This window comes from Colossoma macropomum, unplaced genomic scaffold (assembly GCF_904425465.1).
Source record: "Colossoma macropomum unplaced genomic scaffold, Colossoma_macropomum, whole genome shotgun sequence".
NCBI lineage: Eukaryota > Metazoa > Chordata > Actinopteri > Characiformes > Serrasalmidae > Colossoma > Colossoma macropomum.
This window is the reverse complement of record NW_023494785.1, coordinates 43,981,585-43,997,867: the sequence shown is the minus strand read 5'-3', so window position 1 is coordinate 43,997,867 and position 16,283 is coordinate 43,981,585. Positions and strand designations below refer to the sequence as shown.

Here is a 16,283-nt window from a genome sequence, read left to right as displayed (position 1 = left end):
GAGAGAGAAAGAGTGAGACAGAAAGACGAGTGAGAGTTAATGAAGTAAATCATTAGCAGAACGATGTTAGACTGACGGCTTGTAGTTTAACTGCATCAGAGCTCATCAGTGACCCATTAAAGGGCCAGTATCCTCCTTTTTATGGCACTCTATTTTCCCTCTGAGGGTCACTCATTTATATTAAACCGGCTGTGTTTGCGCCTTTAAGACTAATATACGTAGATGAGCTCTGCTCTGATTGGCTGTGCCTCATTCAAAACAGCCAGGCTGAAACACTCCTTATATCTTCAGTGTGTGGGCGGGGCTAAACATCTGTAGGCTGAATAGGTCAATTTATGTAAATGATATGAGCCCTTTAAAAGTGTTTGTGTTCATCCCCTCTGAACTCATTAAAGGGGAACTCCACCTATATTTCCAAACTTTCTGCATAATTAAATAGTTAAGATGTAAACAGAGTCACTCAGAGTGGTCTGGTGTGAAACACTCCGTTCTACACTCTTAAAAAGATGGTTCTTCAAGGGTTCTTTAGTAAAGAACATGGTTCTATATAGAAGGAGGAACACTCAAAGAACCCTTTGCATGATTAATAGGTTCTTTGCATGGTGAAATGGTTCTTCAGACTGATGGAGAATGTGTTGTATATACTTATATAGAACCTTTTAGAAAAGGGTTCTATGTAGCACCAAAAAGGTTCATCTACTGTTACAATTTCAAGTGTGTAACAATGAAAAAAGCATTTTCGGTTCTATATAAAGAACCATTTACAGCACATTCTCCATCAATCTGAAGAACCATTTTGTCATGCAAAGAACCATTTAAGCATGCAAAGCGTTTATAGTTCTATACAGAACCATTTCTTTACTAAAGAACCCTTGAAAAACCATCTTTTTTAAGTGTGTAGAGAAACTTGCCGAGTCAGAACTGTTCACAGTGGTAGTGATGGGAACCAGACGTCCACCTCTAAAAGCTCCCTCACAGAAAGTTCCTACATGAAATGGTTATGAATTCACTGCCTGATGACTGAGACACTGTTTTATGATAGTTTAGAGAACTTAAACTCCATTCATGGTGGAGGGATACATGCAGGGCACTGTGAGGCAAAATAGTCCCCAAAGAAAACTTATTATTTCAGATTTTCCACTATTTTCCATCATCAACATTCCATATAAACTCAGAAGACTCGTGTAGGTTCACTGGTGGTTCTGGATAGTAAATAAAATGTCTATATTTGTGTTGTCGTCATGGCGACCCCTGGTTCCTATCACCACCACTGTAAAGATATTTGAACCATTTCACACCAAACCACTCTGAGTCACACTGTTTACACCTCACACTGTGTTATGGGGGAGTTCTGATTATGGTATTAAAGGTTTAATACCATAACCATAACAAAACAACAATAACAAAAGTGTGATGTAACTTCTTGCTTTGTTGTGTGAAAATAAGTTAAAGCGCTCACAGCCGTGTGCAAAAGTTTGGGCACCCCTGGTCAAATGACACAAGAGAAAATAAGTACGCATCCTCTACAGATACAGACATTTAATACACAGTTATTGTTTATTTGCTGAATTTCACATACTGGGGGGGGGTTGGGGACTAAAACATTAAATGTGGCCTGTGCAAAAGTTATGGCATTTTATATATTATAATCTTTTTCCCATTTTTCTCATATAGAAAATAGAATATATATATAGAAATATAGAAACTTTTGAGTACTACATATTATAAAGTATATATATATGTACAGACAGACAGACATACACATTCACTCACACCTAGGGGCAATTTAGTATGTCCAATTAGCTTAACTGCATGTTTTTGGACTGTGGGAGGAAACCGGAGTACCCGGAGGAAACCCACGCAGACACGGGGAGAACAGGCAAACTCCACACAGATATATACATACATATCGCTGTTGTCGGAAGAAAAACTAGTATGTATAAAATGGTGACTTCACAGGAGAAGGAAAAAACCTACTTTACTTTTAATGTAAGTCAATGGAACCAGACTTTTTTCCAAGTCATTTTGAGTCGTTTCTTTTGGTCCATTCATCATGAAATTTACACACCATGTAACACGCATTTTGAAATGATGTCAAAAACTGAAAAACAACAAAAATGGAGATTCAAGGTTTTCTTCCAACAGCAGTGATATATATATATATATATATACACATATTAAATCTCGTATGTTCTCTACTGTAAAACTAGGTTAGTCTTCTCGGTCTCTTCTCTTCTGTAAGTACTCTGCAAATATTATATCCTGGCATTGATAATTGACTTGTTTTAGGCACATTTCTTACAGCAAGACAAACTGTTGTAAGAATGGTTCATTTGTAGTCAGATTAACATATCACTTTCTGAGATGGTGTATCTGTGAGTTTACTGGTGAGGATGGAGGCTGAGTTCCAATCTCAAACTACAACCTCCCCCAACTCACACACACACACACACACAGACACACACACACACACAGACACACACACACCACTTCTGGATGTAACTCTGGGCCTTCTGAGTGAGCAAACATGCTGTTATGTAATAACCTCTCATAAACGGAGGTTAAAGGGGAAGTAATACAGCTGCACAAGCAGAACAGAACCATTACACAGAGAGAGAGAGAGAGAGAGAGAGAGAGATAGAGTGAGAGAAGGAGAGAGCAGGCACATGATGTCACCTGACCCACGAACACATGAGGAGCGCTGCTGTGCGCTCGGCTGTGTCCTCGTCGGGTTATTTAAGGAAAATCGGAGCTCCAGAGTGAACGAGGTCACAATAACTCAAACAAACTGTCTTTATTTCCACACGTCTGCTCTCCCCCCTTCATCACGCTATTCCTCCTCTACGCTGCCTACAGGTGTGGTCTTTAACCCTCAGTGTAGAGTTATTACTGTCCTTTTAATACACTGTTCTAAAGTTATTCTCTTTCGGAACTCTCCTTCCGTCTTGGTGTGACTCTGGATGGCTCTCGGCTCATACTGTGAACCGCCCCGGTGGTCATTCAGTCTCTTGTCATCTCAAGGCTTGACTACTGCAACTCGCTCTTGGCTGGTTTTCCTATGTGGCCATCAGGCCTCTGCAACTCATCCAGAGTGCAGCAGCACGGCTCGTCTTCGATCTCCCAAAGTTCAGCCACGTCACCCCACTGCTGCGCCCCCTTCACTGGCTTCCTGTAGCTGCATCAGATTTAAAACCCTGACGCCTACAAAGCCAAAAACAGACCAGCCCCAACACCCTGATGGCAACGGTTAAACTCGAACTGTACCTCGAGCCCTTCGAGCTTCGAGTACAGCTCGGCTTGACCCGCCATCTTTCAAGACGCGTGGAAGACAAGCATCAAGACTGTTCTCTGTGCTGGCACCCAGGTGGTGGAACGAACTCCCACTGGCTGTCCGTACAGTAGAGTCTCTCGCGGCCTTCAAACGCAGACTGAAGACCGTCTCTTCATACAGCACTTAAATGAGCACTGAGTTAAGTATTCACTGTAATGTATTGTACAGCACTGACTGTACTGTATTGCACTGTGCTGTGTTCAACTCTGTTCCTTTTTCTCTGGGTAACAACAGGGACTTTTGTTTGTAGCAGTATCTGAGCTCAGGACTGGATTTCTCTCTAACCTATTGGTAACTAGTAAAGATACTTTCTCTGAGACAACCAAGCACTTTTTGACAGTCGCTCTGGATAAAAACGTCTGCTAAATGCTGTAAATGTAAATGTAATTACTGTCACACACAGTACTGTGCAAAAGGCACCTAAGAGCTCGCAGTTTAAAACCATTTATCTGGACAAGACCAGTAAATACAGTGTTTATCATTAGAATATATCGAAATAAACATAGGCCCTGCTGTCAGACCAAAACCTCATATCTCGATTTTCAAAAAAAACGTTTTTCAGTTTCTGCCATAATCTGAAAATGCATGTTGCTCTTTACATTCAATTCTGGTTCCTTTGACTTACATTAACAGTAAAGTACGTTTTATTCTTCTCCTGTAAAAATATCATTTTGTTCCCACAGCGACAAGAAGCACGATTAAAAGTGTGTAATGCAAGTTGAAAAGACATGCAGTGCAAAACAAGCAAAACTAAAGTTTTACAGGCAAAAACTGTTTAGTTTTAGTGTCTTCAGTGCACGAGGGATGGAAATGGATCTTTCCCTTTCGTGTTACACCCTACGTGATGCGTGTAATCTAGCCCAGCACGGTCGGCTGCTGTGCGAATACAGTATAATTTACCACAGTTTCTAACCAAAACACACTGCAAACTAAAACTGAAACTGAAGTGAAGCTCTTTTCTGAAAATAAACAACAGACATAAACCTTCTAAAGCACGATTAAAACCAAAACACTGAGTAAACATAAACACTGATGAAAATGTAAATATTTCAGATGCACTGAGCCGGTGGTCACTAACTACACTACCTTCATGCCGGCCGCAGCAGCAGGTCCACTGGGGTCAACAGCCTGAATATGGCAGGGTTTACTGCCTCTGACCACGAAGCCCCAACCTACAGCATCACCTACAATCTGAACACAAACATACAGCTGTCTTTAATACTTTATTTAATACATATAATAAGAACAAAACAACAATGACAACAAAACAACAACAATAATAATAATTATTATTATCATTATTATTATTATTACTACTATTATTATTATTATTTAAAGTGCACTTTTCATATAAGAAGCGGCTCAAAGTGCTTTATGAATGAAAAATTAAATTCACAAAGCAAAAACACAACAGAAGCAGAAAAAGATTAAAACGGAAATGTTCAAAAAATTGAAAAGTGGTAAAAAGACAAGTAAATAAAATAAACGACAACCGTATTTTAATATGTCTCGTATGTATTATATGATATGTGTGTGTATATGTGTAATATATATGTGTAATAGTATGTCCAATACGTATTACATATTTGTAATCATGTATCATTCCAGCAGAAACATAACACTGATGTAATAACGAGAACGCTGCTGGATAAGTTCTCCTTCTGTGAATGTATGTGTGGCTTACAGTGAATGTCTTCTTTATGAAAGCTCCTCCTGGACTCTGCAGCTCCTCTGGGCTGACCTGCCTCTTCAGCACTGTAACACACACACACACACACACACACACACACACACAACAAGACAAGTTTGTTTTATACTAGTAAACACAAGTTTCCTATTTTATATGTTTTATATATACACCGATCAGTCATAACATTATGAGCACCTCCTTGTTTCTACGCTCACTGTCCATTTTATCAGCTCCACTTACTATATAGGTGCACTTTGTAGTTCTACAGTTACAGACTGTAGTCCATCTGTTTCTCTGATACTTTGTTAGCCCCCTTTTACCCTGTTCTTCAGTGGTCAGGACCCCCATGGACCCTCACAGAGCAGGTAGTATTTGGGTGGTGGATCATTCTCAGCACTGCAGTAACACTGACGTGGTGGTGGTGTGTTAGTGTGTGTTGTGCTGGCACGAGTGGATCGGACAGCAGTGTTGTGGAGTTTTAAACACCTCAGTGTCACTGCTGGACTGAGAAGAGTCCACCAACCAAAAATATCCAGCCAACAGCGTCCGTGGGCAGCGTCCTGTGACCACTGATGAAGGACTAGAGGATGACCAACACAAACTGTGCGGCAGCAGATGAGCTATCGTCTCTGACTTTACATCTACAAGGTGGACCGACAAGGTAGGAGTGTCTAATAGAGTGGACAGTGAGTGGACACAGTGTTTAAAAACTCCAGCATCACTGCTGTGTCTGATCCACTCGTACCAGCACAACACACACTAACACACCACCACCACATCAGTGTTACTGCAGTGCTGAGAATGACCCACCACCCAAATACTACCTGCTCTGTGAGGGTCCATGGGGGTCCTGACCACTGAAGAACAGGGTAAAAGGGGGCTAACAAAGTATCAGAGAAACAGATGGACTACAGTCTGTAACTGTAGAACTACAAAGTGCACCTATATAGTAAGTGGAGCTGATAAAATGGACAATGAGCGCAGAAACAAGGAGGTGGTCATAAGTATATGTATATGTGTGTGTGTGCGTATACATACATAAATGTATACGTTTGTGTGTGTTTTAAACAGTCCACGCTCAGCTACAGTCAGTCTGTAATCAGGCTGTAACAGGGCGTGGTGGGTCTGTTAGTGGTGATATTAGTCGGTCAGTAATCTAAAGGCTGAGTCACTGCTGTGCTGCACTCTTAATCCACTCTGCTCCTTCTGCAGCTCCAACGCAGGCTGAGATCTGACTCCATGATCAATCTGCTGCTGAGTCACAGCGCAGACTCTAATACCCACTACCCAGTCCAGCCTCCCTGCTGCGGAGGGTCAGGAGGACTCAATTACTGCCAGATACATTCGCAGACATAGAAGAAAAGCAGACTAAACACAATACTAAAAGTCATGCAACATGCACTGTAGGCCGATATTAAAAGAGCCCATTTCCTCCTTATATTATTACGTTTTATTGTCTTCCACTGAGCTCTCACCCTCAAAAAGGGCTCTTCAGTAGAGACAGTGGTTCTGTATAGAACCAAATCCATAAGGTCTCTGAGTTCTGCACAGGCTCCTCAGATGTGCAGCTGCTGTGAGTGTGCGGAGCTTCTGGTTTGGGAGCAGTGCGGTTTGAGGAGCTCTGATTCTGCACTGTTTAATTTGCTCTTATTTATTCGGGGTGGAGAGCTGAGGCATGCTGGGATTGGAGGAGCAGACAGACCAATCAGAAGGGAGCACTCAGCTGCCAAAACGAGGCACATGCACTCATCACACTGCTGTTTAATGTCAAAGCTTACCAGAGCTGACGATGCAGTGAGCGACCAGGAGCTCCTCATTCCTCTGACCAAACACTCTAAACATTAACCCCTTAACGTCTGTGTGTGAGTCTGCACTTCAAAGAGTTTATACTGGATACTGAATCATTCATAGTAGATGCTGAATAATTCACAATAGATACTGAATAACTCATAGTGGATACTGAATCATTTGTAGTAATTACTGAATAATTCATAGTAAATACTGAATAATATATAGCAGATACTGAATAATTCATAGTAGATCCTGAATAGTATGTAGCAGATACTGAATAATTCATAGTAGTTACTGAATAATTTGTAGATAATACTAAAAAATTCACAGTAGATACTGAATAATTTACAGTAGATACTGAATAAATTTGTAGTAGATACTGAATTATTCATAGCAAATACTGAATAATATATAACAGATACTGAATAATTCATTGTAGATGCTGAATAATTTACAGTAGATACTGAATAATTTGTAGTAGATACTGAATTATTCATAGTAAATACTGAATAATTCACAGTAGATACTGAATACCTCATTGTAGATACTGAATAATTCATAGTAGATACTGAATAATTTACAGTAGATACTGAATAATTTACAGTAGATACTGAATAATTCATAGTAGATACTGAATAATTTACAGTAGATACTGAATAATTCATTGTAGATACTGAATAATTCACAGTAGATACTGAATAATATATAGTAGATACTGAATAATTTGTAGTAGATACTGAATAATTTGTAGTAGATACTGAATTATTCATGGTAAATACTGAATAAGTCATAGTAGATACTGAATAATTCATAGAAGATACTGAATAATTACTAGACGAGACTGAATAATCTACAGTAGATACTGAATAACTAACAGTAGTTACTGAATCAGATTACTAAGCGAATGACTCTGATTGGCTGAAGGGGTTAAGGAGAGGCTGGAATGCTCTAAATGAGAGGAGTGTGCTGTGCTTTGGCGTGTGGGAGGTTCTGACTCTCCTCGGGGGGCTGAGCTGCAAACAGCGAAGCTACAGAGGAGCTATTATACAGTCAGGGTCACAAGAAAACTTCTCTTTTCTCTATTTTTACACTAGTTGAAAGCACAAGTTGGCTTTGACACTGTGTGAACATCCAGGGATGAAGGGACAGTCAGTGGGCAGTATACGTATCTCAGTGGGCAGCGCTGGACGGATCACCGTCACACTCCTACTTCAGTGCTCTGGTTTAAACAAAAGGTTTAAAATCTTGAAACACAAGAAAACTGTGGTTCAAAGGTTTGAGGTCACCGATTTCATTCATATGAACCAATTTTTTGAACATACATCTATAAAATGACTCTACGATGAAACTAATTTCTTAAAAGTTTCAAACAGTTTGTGTGAAGCTGTAAAAATGAAGATGTTTTGGATGATAAACAGAGCCGTAAGTGATACATACAGCACTGAGAGCGAACTTATAAAGAAACCGGCGCCCACTCATATTTAAAAAGAGACTAAATCTCACTAATTAAGCAGCTGTTCATATATTCTTAAAAAAGACGGTTTTAATAAAGACAACGGTTCTATTCAGAACCACGAGTTCTGTATAGAACCACTTGCATACTTACTTGGTTCTTTGTATGGTGACATATCTCTTCTGATTGACGGAGAGTGTGTTGTGTATGGTTCTATAGGGAAGCTTTTTGAAAATAGGGTTCTGCTATTGGTACAAGCTTGACATTGTAACAATAGCAGAACCCTTTCTGGTGCCGTATAGAACCATATTCAACACACTCTCCGTCAATCTGAAGAGCCATTTCACAATGCAAAGAACCATTTAAGCATAAAGTGATTTCATAGAGAACTTATGGTTCTATACAAATAAATAGAGCCATTCCTTTTATAAGGAACCCTTGAAGAACCATCTTTTAAGAGCATATAAGTCCATCATCCCACCAAATATCTGTGGTTTCTGAACTTGTGCACAGTGGACTGTGGAGCTTCAACGAACCCCTGGCTCAGCCTCAAGCGGGAGGGGAAGTTGTTCAGTGGGAAAAAGGGCCGAGTCCACTTGGGATTACTGACAACATTTTCATGGTCTAATTACAGTGCGGTGGAGCTGGGGGGGGTGCTAATAAAGCATTTACGACCTGAAAGCAAACACAGTTCCTGACCGACGTAGGCAGCGCTGTAAAATCCTGACCAGAGGAAACAGCAGCCTCAGCGCTGAGAGCACTGTTAGAGTCCAAACCTCACGGCTGCAGCTAACGATTGTTTCTAGAAGTGATAAATCTATAGGCTGTTATTTGATTAATTAACTAATCAAATCATTATTTTCCATCATTTCCTTTCACTTTGCTCCTTCACAGCGCCAACCAGAAGCCTGGGCACTTTCTATTTCCCCCATTATATCAAAAACATGACTGCTAAACACCAGGGGAGGCTAGAATGGGGGTGCATGGAGCTAAACGGCTAAAACACCTCTAATTTTAGAGAGGAGACGGATGGATTTCACTAAAAAAGCAGAGAAAACGCACCAGTGTATTTTCTTTTTTCTGCTAGGACGCTAGAATTACTGCTACTGAGCGTTGGTTGGTTAGCATGACTGCTAGTGAGAGCTGATTGGTTAGCATTACTGCTACTGAGAGCTGATTGGTCAGCATTACTGCTACTGAGAGCTGATTGGTCAGCATTACTGCTACTGAGAACTGAGTGGTCAGCATTACTGCTACTGAGAGCTGATTGGTCAGCATTACTGCTACTGAGAGCTGATTGGTCATCATTATTGCTACTGAGAGCTGATTGGTTAGCATTACTGCTACTGAGAGCTGATTGGTCAGCATTACTGCTACTGAGAGCTGATTGGTTAGCATTACTGCTACTGAGAGCTGATTGGTTAGCATTACTGCTACTGAGAGCTGATTGGTTAGCATTACTGCTACTGAGAGCTGATTGGTCAGCATTACTGCTACTGAGAACTGAGTGGTCAGCATTACTGCTACTGAGAGCTGATTGGTCAGCATTACTGCTACTGAGAGCTGATTGGTCATCATTATTGCTACTGAGAGCTGATTGGTCAGCATTACTGCTACTGAGAGCTGATTGGTCAGCATTATTGCTACGGAGAGCTGACTGGTCAGCATTACTGCTACTGAGAACTGACTGGTTAGCATTACTGCTACTGAGAACTGAGTGGTCAGCATTACTGCTACTGAGAGCTGATTGGTCAGCATTACTGCTACTGAGAGCTGATTGGTCATCATTATTGCTACCGAGAGCTGATTGGTCAGCATTACTGCTACTGAGAACTGACTGGTTAGCATTACTGCTACTGAGAACTGACTGGTTAGCATCACTGCTACTGAGAACTGACTGGTTAGCATTACTGCTACTGAGTGCTGATTGGTTAGCATTACTGCTACTGAGTGCTGATTGGTTGGCATTACTGCTACTTAGCGCTGATTGGTTAACATTACTGCTACTGAGAACTGACTGGTTAGCATTACTGCTACTGAGTGCTGATTTGGTTTCACTAAAAAAGCAGAGAAAACGCACCAGTGTATTTTCTTTTTTCTGCTAGGACGCGAGAATTACTGCTACTGAGCGTTGGTTGGTTAGCATCACTGCTACTGAGAGCTGATTGGTTAACATTACTGTTACTGAGTTCAGTAGAAGCCATATCGCCCCCTACACTTCCTGTAGTGTATTACAGTCTGTCAGAGTGACTGTGTGGATCATATGAACATTATAGAGGCTTTTTAAATGAAACAGTAGAAGCCATATCGCCCCCTACGCTTCCTGTAGTGTATTACAGTCTGTCAGAGTGACTGTGTGGATCATATGAACATTATAGAGCTTTTTAAATGAAACAGTAGAAGCCATATCGCCCCCTACGCTTCCTGTAGTGTATTACAGTCTGTCAGAGTGACTGTGTGGATCATATGAACATTATAGAGGCTTTTTAAATGAAACAGTAGAAGCCATATCGCCCCCTACGCTTCCTGTAGTGTATTACAGTCTGTCAGAGTGACTGTGTGGATCATATGAACATTACAGAGCATTTTTTTACTGTTGGTGCTCAGGAATGCACAAAAACAAGACTGTTAACACGGTTTTGTGGTCTGTAGTTTGATTTTCTAAAATATATAAAACTTTATCAAACATGACTGTTACAGAATTTGCTGGCGGACTGTTTGTGTGATACAGCTGCTTCATGTTAGCCAGATGGTCCCAATAGTGACAGCAGGGCTGCCCCAGGAATGTTGCTAGCATTTCTAATGACTTTTAGCTAACTCAGTTATTTCCAGCTGTCTACAGTGCAACTGAAACAAGAAGGTCCAGCACCTCACGCTCAGCTGCAGCGGCGTTCATAGGCACTAAAGAAAACAAAGGAATTGAGCTTAATGTAATGCAACACTTAATCATTAATCCAGAGGACTTTTTCAGGGAGGATGAAGGACTGTAGGGTTTGTGAACAGGGACTGAGTGTAAGGGTGAGTTAGTCGTAAAGAGATGTTTAGGGCTCCATTACCTGATTTGGGGTTGCAGAGTACCGGGGGGCTGCTGCTGAGGGTGGGACTGCTGCTATAGTAGCCACTGCTGCCACAGCTACTGCTCATACTGCTCCGCCTTACGCAGACCACCCTGATCTCCTTAGTGGGGCTCACTGGAGAGAGAGAGAGAGAGGGAGAGAGAGAGAGAGAGAGAGAGAGAGAGAGAGAGAGCAGAGGTTAGCATTACTGCTACTGAGTGCTGATTGGTTAACATTACTGCTACTGAGTGCTGACTGGTTAGCATTACTGCTACTGAGTGCTGATTGGTTAACATTACTGCTACTGAGTGCTGATTGGTTAGCATTACTGCTACTGAGCGCTGATTGGTTAACATTACTGCTACTGAGTGCCGACTGGTTAGCATTACTGCTACTGAGAGCTGTTGGTTAGCATTACTCCTACTGAGTGCCAATTGGTTAGCATTACTGCTACTGAGTGCTGATTGGTTAGCATTACTGCTACTGAGTGCTGATTGGTTAGCATTACTGCTACTGAGTGCCGATTGGTTAGCATTACTGCTACTGAGCGCCGATTGGTTAGCATTACTGCTACTGAGCGCCGATTGGTTAGCATTACTGCTACTGAGCGCCGATTGGTTAGCATTACTGCTACTGAGTGCTGACTGGTTAGCATTACTGCTACTGAGTGCCGATTGGTTAACATTACTGCTACTGAGTGCCGATTGGTTAGCATTACTGCTACTGAGTGCCGATTGGTTAGCATTACTGCTACTGAGCGCCGATTGGTTAGCATTACTCCTACTGAGTGCTGACTGGTTAGCATTACTGCTACTGAGTGCCGATTGGTTAACATTACTGCTACTGAGTGCTGATTGGTTAGCATTACTGCTACTGAGTGCTGACTGGTTAGCATTACTGCTACTGAGTGCTGATTGGTTAACATTACTGCTACTGAGTGCTGACTGGTTAGCATTACTGCTACTGAGTGCTGATTGGTTAACATTACTGCTACTGAGCGCTGATTGGTTAGCATTACTGCTACTGAGTGCTGACTGGTTAGCATTACTGCTACTGAGAGCTGATTGGTTAGCATTACTCCTACTGAGAGCCTATTGGTTAGCATTACTGCTACTGAGTGCTGATTGGTTAGCATTACTCCTACTGAGTGCCGATTGGTTAGCATTACTGCTACTGAGTGCCGATTGGTTAGCATTACTGCTACTGAGCGCTGACTGGTTAGCATTACTGCTACTGAGTGCCGATTGGTTAGCATTACTCCTACTGAGTGCTGACTGGTTAGCATTACTCCTACTGAGTGCTGACTGGTTAGCATTACTGCTACTGAGTGCCGATTGGTTAACATTACTGCTACTGAGTGCTGATTGGTTAGCATTACTGCTACTGAGTGCTGACTGGTTAGCATTACGGCTACTGAGCGCTACTCTGCTATGCATGTACAGCAAAAGCCCTGAGACACTGGAATCTCCAGCTTCACCTGAAAGCTGATCTGAAAGCCCTGAGTGTTTTTTTTTCTTGCGCACTTCTCCAAACTAAAGCTGCTTAGTCTCAAAACAATCAGCACCACCATGCAGGCAGAAGAACGTTCAACAGCAGAGCAAAGCACTGTTTTCATTTCTCATAACATGCTTTAAAAACTCGCGGCGCGTGCCAGAGCTGTAAAAACAGCAAGGCAGGAGATAGTGGCTCAGTAAAACAGGCTTAACAAGCTCAGTCACGAAATTGCACTCTAAGTTTATCTTTATGCACAGCAAAACTGTTACTTCATAGCAGTAAAATATGAAACACGTTTCACTCTCAGCTCTTATTCAGGTCCCAAATCTGGAGCGCCGAGTTCTCCTATAGTGGAACTTGAGTACATCCAGCACTTGTCAGTATAGGAACTGCAGTTCTTCTCTTTTTGGTCTAAAGTAAGTGCGGGACCACTTTAGAATAAGGCTACCCTCATAAGGTTTATGAATGGTTTAAAATTAGTTCATTAATGGTTATTAATTAGGTCATAAACACCTTAAAAATCATTAGTAAACAGTTATAACAGATTAATAAAAATGGAAAAACGTGAGCTGTTATATCTGATGAAGCTGACACTTATAATGCTCACTGATGCAGAAGACAAAGTAAGACCAGCAAGAACTGCGGTTTATCCACACACTTAAAAATGATGGTTCTTTAAGGGTTCTTTAGGGAAAAAAATTGCTCTATATAGAGCCACGAACACTCAAAGTAGCCTGTACATGATTAAAGGGTTCTTCTCATCATGAAATGGTTCGTCAGATTGATGGAGAATAGAACCTTTTGAAAAGGGTTCTATATAGCATCAAAAAGGGTTCTTTTATTGTAACAAGCCTGACATCACAACAATAGAGGATCCTTTTGGCGCTATTTAGAACCCTTTTCAGCACATTCTCCATTACTCTCCAGAACCCTTTCATGATGCAAAGAACCCTTTAATAATGCAATGGGTACTTGGAGTGTTCCTGGTTCTATATAGAACCATTTTTCTACTAAATAACCCTTAAAGAACCATCACTGTTGGCCTTTTTTGTTATAACTGCTTATTAATGATTTTTAAGGTGTTCATGGCCTAATTAATAACCATTAATAAGCTGATTTTAAACCATTCATAAACACTTTATAAGGGTAGTCTTATTTTAAAGTGGTACCATAAATGCAGTAGCTCCAAAGTGAGATTAGTGAACAGCAGTGAGGCAGAACAGGAGCACAACAGAGTGAAATTAAACTTTTTTTGTTTTGTTTAATTTTCATTAATATACTTGAGTAGAGGTGAAAGAATTAGAAACTACTCAGAGAAGCACACATCCATCAGAACTGTTATTAACTATAGTAAACTATAGTAGTTAATGTGTTACTAATCATCTCTGGGTTTCCAGAAATGTGCTCAATCATTTTCACCTGTAAATGAGTGATCTGCTAGTAGAGCCATGCTTTGTGCAAGTCTGCACATGTCGCTGTCTAATACAGGCATCGAAGTAGAGCAGTGGCAGACAGTGACTATTAGAGCTGTCAGTTTGGGCCAAAAATGTCAAAATGTGGCCTAAAAGTTTGAAAAAATTTGACAATAATGCTAATTTCAGCTAGCGCCTCTAATGGATTTCTAATAGTATGTTAGCGCTAAGCTACTGCTGGTGCACATGAACAGTTTTCCGCCATTTGTAGATTAAACACGGGCATTCGAAGCTTGTAAAAGACATTCCATTTTTTATTTGACACTTTGACATATATTTGCATATATTCGCATACATATTAACATATTAATATATTAACATATTTTCCATTCCTAACAACCACCTGGAACCTGTTTAGACTACAGCTCATATTCACAGTAAGAGACATATCTAGAACTTCCAGAAAGAATACAGTGACAATTTTTGCTTGCAAAATTGTCCCAAAACGTAATTCCTTTGATAACCAGTACAACTACATCTACTGCCTAGATACCAAGATTACTTAGTAACTAGCTAGCCAAGTCTATTTAGCTACAGTAGCTGCATAAGCTAACTTTAGTTGTTGTCTAAAACAGGCATTGAAGTAGAGCAGTGGTGAACAGTGACTATTAGAGTCCTCAGTTCGGGCCAAAAATGTCAAATTGTGGCCAAAAACTTTTTTTTTCTACAATAATGCTAATTTCTGCTAGCAGGATTTCTAACAGTATGTTTGCGCTAAGCTAATGCTGATGCACATGAACAGTTTTTTGCCGTTGTAGATTAAACATTCAATGTTTTTTTTACACGTTAACATATATTTGAATATATTCACATACATATTAACATATTAACATATATTCGAGGTCAGTTTTCCAGTGTCTCTTTCAGTAAATACTCCAGGCACAGAGCTGCCGCCACTGTTTTCCATTCCTAACAACCACCTGGAACCTGTTTAGACTACGACTCACATATTCACAGTCAGCCACATATCTAGAACTTCCAGTAGGACTACAGTGACAATTTTTGCTCGCAAAAAAAAAAAACTCCAGCAGTACTGCTGTGTCTGATCCACTCATACCAGCACAACACACACTAACACACCACCACCACGTCAGTGTTACTGCAGTGCTGAGAATGATCCACCACCCAAATAGTACCTGCTCTGTGAGGGTCCATGGGGGTCCTAACCACTGAAGAACAGGGTAAAAGGGGGCTAACAAAGTATCAGAGAAACAGATGGACTACAGTCTGTAACTGTAGAACTACAAAGTGCACCTATATAGTAAGTGAAGCTGATAAAATGGACAATGAGTGTAGAAACAAGGAGTTGGTCAGAATGTTATGCCTGACCGGTATGTTGATTTAGGCGTGCAGTTAGCACCATGCTAATTAAGCTTTTATTTACTGCAGGGGTGGGAATTACTTGAGTAACTTGAGTATTTAGTATTATTCCATATTCATTTATACCTTCAAAGTACAAAATTCAAAGCCCAGGAGTTTTTCGCTTGTCAATCAGTCGAGTTCCTGTACAGTTGAATGTACAGCTATGCTAATTTATCTCTGTGTTAGGACCTCACAGCGTAGTTACTTTATTAGCTTTCACTCAAGTATATTTCTGACTCAATCTGTCCACTTTTACTTGAGTAAAAATTTTATACCCATATTTAAACTTCAGTACAGTTTTTCTGTACATTTTCCACTCATATTTGTTTATTAGCTACATTAGCCTCATAGCTAAAGTGCTAAAACTAAAGGAGCCAACTTCAGACACCAAACACGTCTTGGCTGTTTGGCGTTTGTGATAAAGAGGGAAACTACTACTCTTCTCCTCCACTACTGAACCCTGTACTCTTAAAAAGAATGTTCTTCTAGGGTTCTTTAATAAAGACAATGGTTCTATGTAGAACCATGAACCATTTGCATGGTGCAATCTTCGGATTGAAGGACAGTGTGTTGTATATACTTCTCTGTAGAATCCTTTTGTAAATGGTTCTGGGATCGGCTATTTTTACAATAT

At 40.6% G+C, this 16,283-nt stretch overlaps 1 protein-coding gene across 1 annotated transcript in view; it reads right to left on the bottom strand.

Annotated features, from left to right (window-relative positions):
• deptor (DEP domain containing MTOR-interacting protein) overlaps window positions 1–16,283 on the bottom strand; it is a 51,975-nt gene that overhangs the window by 4,500 nt on the left and 31,192 nt on the right. The window contains exons 7-9 of the mRNA XM_036596167.1: window positions 11,322–11,456; window positions 5,016–5,086; window positions 4,418–4,522 (exon numbers count right to left, since the gene is read on the bottom strand). Coding sequence (XP_036452060.1) covers window positions 4,418–4,522; window positions 5,016–5,086; window positions 11,322–11,456 — 311 coding nt within the window. The remainder of the gene's footprint in view (window positions 1–4,417; window positions 4,523–5,015; window positions 5,087–11,321; window positions 11,457–16,283) is intronic.